The sequence below is a fragment of the Myiozetetes cayanensis genome, unplaced genomic scaffold (genome assembly GCF_022539395.1).
Source record: "Myiozetetes cayanensis isolate MyiCay16 unplaced genomic scaffold, myiCay2020 scf14, whole genome shotgun sequence".
NCBI classification, from domain to species: domain Eukaryota; kingdom Metazoa; phylum Chordata; class Aves; order Passeriformes; family Tyrannidae; genus Myiozetetes; species Myiozetetes cayanensis.
The window spans coordinates 8,505,811-8,512,162 of NW_026087048.1; the positions used below are offsets into that span (position 1 = coordinate 8,505,811).

The 6,352-nt window shown below is 51.1% G+C and overlaps 1 protein-coding gene across 1 annotated transcript; it reads left to right on the forward strand.

Moving 5' to 3' along the window:
* The first annotated feature begins 2,074 nt into the window (after positions 1 to 2,074).
* BCL2L10 (BCL2 like 10) lies at positions 2,075 to 5,232 on the forward strand. Its single transcript, XM_050309207.1, has 2 exons — positions 2,075 to 2,563; positions 4,061 to 5,232. The coding sequence occupies exons 1-2, from the start codon at positions 2,162 to 2,164 to the stop codon at positions 4,190 to 4,192; spliced, it is 534 nt and encodes a 177-aa protein (XP_050165164.1). The 5' UTR covers positions 2,075 to 2,161; the 3' UTR covers positions 4,193 to 5,232.
* The last annotated feature ends 1,120 nt before the right edge of the window (positions 5,233 to 6,352 follow it).

Genomic DNA, 6,352 nt, shown 5'->3' on the forward strand with positions numbered 1-6,352 from the left:
CTTATCTGGAAAATGCAGAGTATGTGTTTGTGGGTGCATAGGATTCTCCTCGAGTTGCAGTGGGATGCCAGTGAAAGATGGTTGCTGAAATGCTGGGGCTCTCTCTGGGTGAACCAGATGTGCAGATCACCTTGAAATGCAGCAGTTCAGCTTTCTGCCTTGTCAGGAGAGAACTGTGCTGGGGCCAGCTGTCCTCTCCACTTCAGTGTAGAATTTGTGGTCAGCATGAAGGTGTTCCGTGGAAGTGCTCAGTATAGACACTGAAAAAAGCACCTCCTTAATTTAGGTGCATTGTTTCATTTCCTCTCTGCTGAGGGGCTGGGGAAAGTGCTGAGCCAGCTTGTTCAGAGTAACACCAGTGCTCAAACTGTCACCAGATCCAGCAAGAATGAGGCTGACATTGCATCTTGCACTTCTGTTCTTACCTGGAAACATCCTGTGGTTCTTGCACTTTGGGGCCACTGCCTGTGGACTTGTGTGTTGGGCTGCATGGTGTTGCCACCTGTGAAAAATCACCTTTTTTGTTCCTGAGATAGTGGTGAAAGCATGAACCAGAACAGGCCTCAGCTTTCCCTCAGAAAAATGACTTAACTTCCCATCACAAATGACAGATAGAGGAACAGGACACTGAAGTACCCATTGTATTTCTTACTTGTTAAAGGCTGGCCAGGAGAGATTTGGAAATCCCAGCATTATGAGACCCCCCCTTGGCCTGTCAAGCTACTAATGTCAGAAACACCTCTATTCCATAAGATGGAGAGAAGGGAACTATAGCTGGGGCAGTCACTATCGGACGGCTCCGTCCTGTTAAACAAAAATGCTATATAAACAGGAAGGGTGGAAAAGGATATTGCCAGAGAAAGAGCAGCCTCTCCCTCTTGCTCTCCTGCTGTGAGGAATGCAATAGGAAATTCCTGCTCCAGGATTAACAATCGTAAGGAAAAATAGTTTAAAAAGCATGTGTGTAAAGCTCTTGTGAAAAGTAAAGATATCATTCCAGCTACTGCTCTAGCACATAAACACAGACTATATTTCCCTGCTTCAAAACAAAACAAAAGCCAAATACGGGGATGAAAAACTAAGAGTTCGCCTTAGGAGCGACTCCAATTCTTGACAGCGATCTGAGAAATTGCAACAGGATTGATTCCAACCATCTATTTTTAGATTTTCTAACGGGGATGTAAAATGGAGACAGCTGTATCTCAATATAGGTGGAATGAAGCCAAGCAGTCCTGTGCTGACACGTTGGTCACCTTGAGCCGGCTGTGGGATGAGAGGTGAGAGTGACCCGGTCTCAGGCAGCTGTGGCAGTGCCTCTCCCACTGAGAGGCTGTGCAGTGACAGTGGGTCACAGACTCACTTTGCCCCAGGCCACCATCAGAACCTCACCTGCAAACCAGCACTGGGCAGGAAGCACAGGCTGGATGTACACTGCACTGGATCTGCCATCAATCTTGGGGTGGTATTTACGGGAGTCCCACCACTCTGTGAAGCAGCTGATGGTACTCGGAGCTGGAAGGGCACAGCTGGGGTGCAGGCAAGGTGTCTCGCTGAGATAACTCCATGGTGCTGTGCAAATGACACCAGTGTCTGTTCTCAGCCGTTTTATTTTACACCAACAGGGTGAAGGGCCCCACCTTTGCCCTATGAGGGGTTCTAATCCTAAATTTTGCCTATATGCCCATCAAAGAGCAAAGACCACTGCATTTGCTGGGTAAATACACAAGTGCACTCATTCCATGGTCCTGGAAAACCTGCATCTCCTTTGGTGTAACACATACAGATTTGGGGCAGTAATGTGAAAAAAACCGCCAACAAACAAACGCCCAAATCCTAAACATATTAAAGCAAATATTTTAATATATTGAAAATATATATTAATACAACTGATATGTATTTTTTAATATATTTAATATATATTAACATAACTGAGCGTTTCCCTCGGCTGCTCGGACAGACCCTCAGCTCTGCTCCGCCAGTGCCTCCCGGGGGATGCGGGCGGACCCTTCTCCGCCGGGAAGGCGCTGCCCCCGCCCCGCTTGGCCCCGCCCGGGAGGAGGGGAGCGCCCGGGCTGGGCCGGGCCGGGCCGGGCGGAGGGGCCGCCCCGCCTCTTAGTCGGCGGCAGCTGCTGCTGCGGGGCCGCCGCCGTGGGCAGCCGCCATGCCGGGCTCTCTGAAGGAGGAGACGGCGCTGCTGCTGGAGGATTACTTCCAGCACCGCGGCGGCAGCGCCGCGCTGCCCCCCAGCCCCACGGCGGCCGCGCTGCGCCGGGCGGCGGCCGAGCTGGAGCGGCAGGAGCGGCCCTTCTTCCGCTCGTGCGCGCCGCTGGCGCGGGCCGAGCCGCGGGAGGCGGCCGCGCTGCTGGGGCGGGTGGCGGCGCAGCTGGAGGCCGACGGCGGCCTCAACTGGGGCCGGCTGCTGGCGCTCGTGGTGTTCGCGGGCACGCTGGCGGCCGCGCTGGCCGAGCGGGGCTGCGGGGACGGGCCGCGCTGCCTGGCCGCGCACCTGGCCGCCTACCTGGCCGAGGAGCGGGGCGAGTGGCTGGAGGCGCACGGCGGATGGGTGAGCGGGGACGGGGCCGGCGGGGGGCGGCCCGGGGTGGGTGCCGGGAACCCTCGCCCCGTCCCCGGTTAGCGGGGCAGGGCGGCCCCCCGGCGCCGTGCAGCGGTGGGGTACGGCTGGGGGGACGTGCCGGGGTCGCTGCCGGCGATGGGCGTGAGCGGCACCGGCGGAGCATCCCCGGGGGCTCCTGGCCTCTGGCGACTCATGGTGGGTCAGCGAGGGGCCTGGGGCTGCCCTGTGTTGCGGGTCAGCCGGATCCCTCGGAGTGCAGCCTCCTGGAACCGCAGGAGTGATGCTGCTGGCTGAGGGGGCGAGGTTTGCCTTCCTCCTTGGGTCCGCAGCCTGCGGATGTCGGTGAGCTGCCTAGCACAGGTCCTCTCTCAGGTGTAGGTAAAAACCACCCATGTGCCTGTTCTTAAATGCACCTGTGTGTGGAGGCACTCACCCGCCAGGCCTGCGGCTCTTGTTCCTGCTTGTCCCGAAGGCGGTCAGGTCAGGTCGGGCCCGGGGAAGGTGTGGAATTTCTGCCCCTCGAGATGCACACTGAAGGTACGGCTTTTAAAGAGTCCGTGCAGCTTTGCCTGCGTTTCTGAACAAAATGTCAGCCATCCCGCAGAACTGTCCACGTTTCCTATTTTCAGTCCTGGTGGAATACTTGATGTCGGTACAAATAAGCACTAAAAATAGAAAGGAGGGGAAGCAGCCACTGGTTTCGTTGACTTTTCCAGAGACCAAAATGAAGTTGGTTTTCCAGTGGTCACAGGTCCATCTGACTGCTCAGAACAGTGTGGTCGTTGGCTGCAGTGCACACTGTCACTTGGCAAAATCTCACTGCCTGTTCGCACAAATTAAAGTGTAAAGAACAAAGTTCCGGAAGAAATTAAGACTATAACTTGTTTACATAGACATCTGCGGAGCAGAGTTCAAACACGACCATCTGGAGTTGTATTGCTGCCACTTCTGATTATCACAAGGATCTGGGAGAGCAGCTGCCAGCTTTGCTCTGTCATAGGTCAGCTCTGAGCAGTGTCCACCCGGCCCTTCCAAGAGAGTGTGTAATCAGTCCCACATCCACCGAAATGGGACCAACTTGGGCCTACTGTCTTTCTCAAGTGGAAATTTCCATATCCTGTGTTTCAGATGCTTTCTGAAACTCAAATAAGGGGGAACAATGCTGGCAGCTTCCGTCAGAAACTTGCCTAAAAGGGGCAAAAATAATGTAACAACAGGCCGAGCATCTCGATAGGAAGTTTGCAATTGTCTGTTGAGCAAATGCTTGTAGCTGCTTCTCTCAGTTGCCTTGTGCAAGGGCTCTCACAAAAGCATTTTTGTGTGTACCCAAGGCAGTGGGCTTAGACTCCCATGATTAATAGAGATTTCTGCAGCTGACAAACGCCGTGCTGGGATTGTGAACCAAACTGTGCTCAAAGGCTTGTTAAAAGAAATCCAGTTAATTGCAAGCCAAGCAACTCAATGTCCTTTCTCTTGCTGTTCTAGGATGGCTTCTGTCGCTTCTTCGGCAGGCACGGCTCCGAGGCGGCTGACCAGAGCAGCACCATTGGCAATGCCATCATGGCAGCCGCAGCGGGGATTGGGATGGCAGGATTGGCTTTCCTCTTGGTGCGGTAGGCCGATGAACGGATCTTGCCATGGGAAAGTACTCTCAAAACTGACAATTTACCAGATTTCACTTTATTTTCTATAGAACAGACCCTCTAAGAAGAAGTCTATATTTTTAAACTGGCTCAGAAAACTGCCTCACCAAACCCTTGGCTATAAACTGCTTCACTTGCTACCCAGTAACAGCACAAACAAACGTGTACTAAAGCACTATTTGTGCGTGTTCAAAACCTGTTGTCTCCAAACATCCTCTGGACTTTCTTTTTGAAGGTGTAACCTAAACTATAGCATGGTTCATGTACTGTAACTTCTGAGTGCTTTATGTTATGCTAGGAAAACATTATGGTGGACTTGCTACTAAACCCTCTGTTCGAGATGTCTTATTTACTTGGGGGCAAGTCTTCAAACCCGCCTTTCATTAATACTGTAAAGTGGGTGAACAATGACTGTGATTTAACGTGGTTTATGGCTTCAAATGCTGTGCACAGCACTTGTTACCAAAAGGCAACTCATGGGTTGATTTAGAGCAATTGGTGCCTGTGATGCAAGAGGCATTAGGGCTTAATGTAACATAAGGCTTGATTTCATTACACTACAAGAAGATGAGTGTTGATACAGGACAGTAATGGCTGCAGTACTGGTTCTTACTGAAAGGAAAGGAACTTAAATATTAAACCTTAATTGGTATATTGAAATCCAGTGGAGGCTGGAATTTCTCTGGATTTCCGTGACAAAATGAGAATTTCCATATATCTTAATATATTTTTGAAGTATTTATCACTGTATAATACTTGTAGCCATGACATCTTTATTTTTGTTTAAAACTTAATGCTGGTTCTTGTCACTCTAGTGTGTATCAAGCGTTGTCTTGTTTGAGTAATATTTCACTCTGTTTTCAACATGCTGTGTATTTCTTTCAATGGTTGTACAAATTGCCTTATGTTTCTGGTAGCTTTTAAATAACGTTCCTGGGTTACTCATAGCGTGTACAATTTTACTATGGTGACTTGAAAGGTGAATAAATGTTAAGTATTTTTATTTTAAAAAAACTTTCTGATTATTTGATCGGATGGGTGATGGTGCTCAGACAGTGAATGTTTTGGTGGGTGCCTGGATGTACCAGTTTTGTTGTATTCACCTTGCTGGTGCCTTGACCTGAAACGAGGAGCTGTGCAACACCAGAGCAGTGTGATACCAGTCTTCAATGCAGTCCTGCAGTCCAAACTAGGGCTAACACAAACTAAGGGGAAAATCCAGTCCAAAAGGCCCATCTTCGCTGCTGCGACTGGAAATAACCTGGTGGTTTTGTAGGCCAAAACTTTCCAAAGTTTACTAACATAGCTGGGTGCAGTCAGGCTTCTCTGAGAGCTGTTCCTGCTTGTAGAGTGACAGAGCTCTTGTTTCTTCTCTGCCAAGACTTGCTGCTGCCTCTCTCTCTCACACGTGCATGCTTTTTTACTGAAAGTGGAATTTCTGATACACATTATGATACATGTTCTGATGACAACTGTGCAATAGGTGACAGTTTGACCTTCTCAGATTAGTAATACTGAGCAGCTGTAATTTTTGAGGGTGTGGGACTTTACTCTTTTAAATAGCAGTCTCATGCTCTTGTCTCCGAGTTGGTGGCTCTGATGCCTGTTAAACAGTGCAAGCCTGTTGTTCAGCCTCGCTGCCTGCGGGCCCACCCCTCTGCCATTTGAGAAGGTCTGCCTCTTCGTGGGAAGAGTGGGGTGGCATGCTTCCTCTTGGGAAAGCTCACCCTGGCAGCCATCTCAGCATCGCCGTGGCCAGCAGTGGCCACCCTGCTTCTCTTTCTGCTGGCCACCGGGCCCCGGGGCAGGCGTGCAGCGCTGGACAGAGCAGCGTTGTGCCAGCCGGCCACAGATGTGGGGACAGGACAAAAAGGGACATTCAGGGACGGTAAGTCCCGCGGAGGCAGGAAGGAGCTGGTGGTCCTCCCCCTCACACTGCCCGCTCTGAATAAATGTCTGCTTGTTCTCTAACTTCCAGTTCTCTCAACTCCATCCTGCCTCCTCAGCTAAAGGATTAAGAGCCTGCAGTGTGGGACTGCTGTGCTCAGTTCCTCTCTCAAGTTCTCACAGGGACAACGCCTGCCTGTGGTAGTTGGATGCTCTCTGTCATTTGCCTCCAGTCATTTAGGAGAGT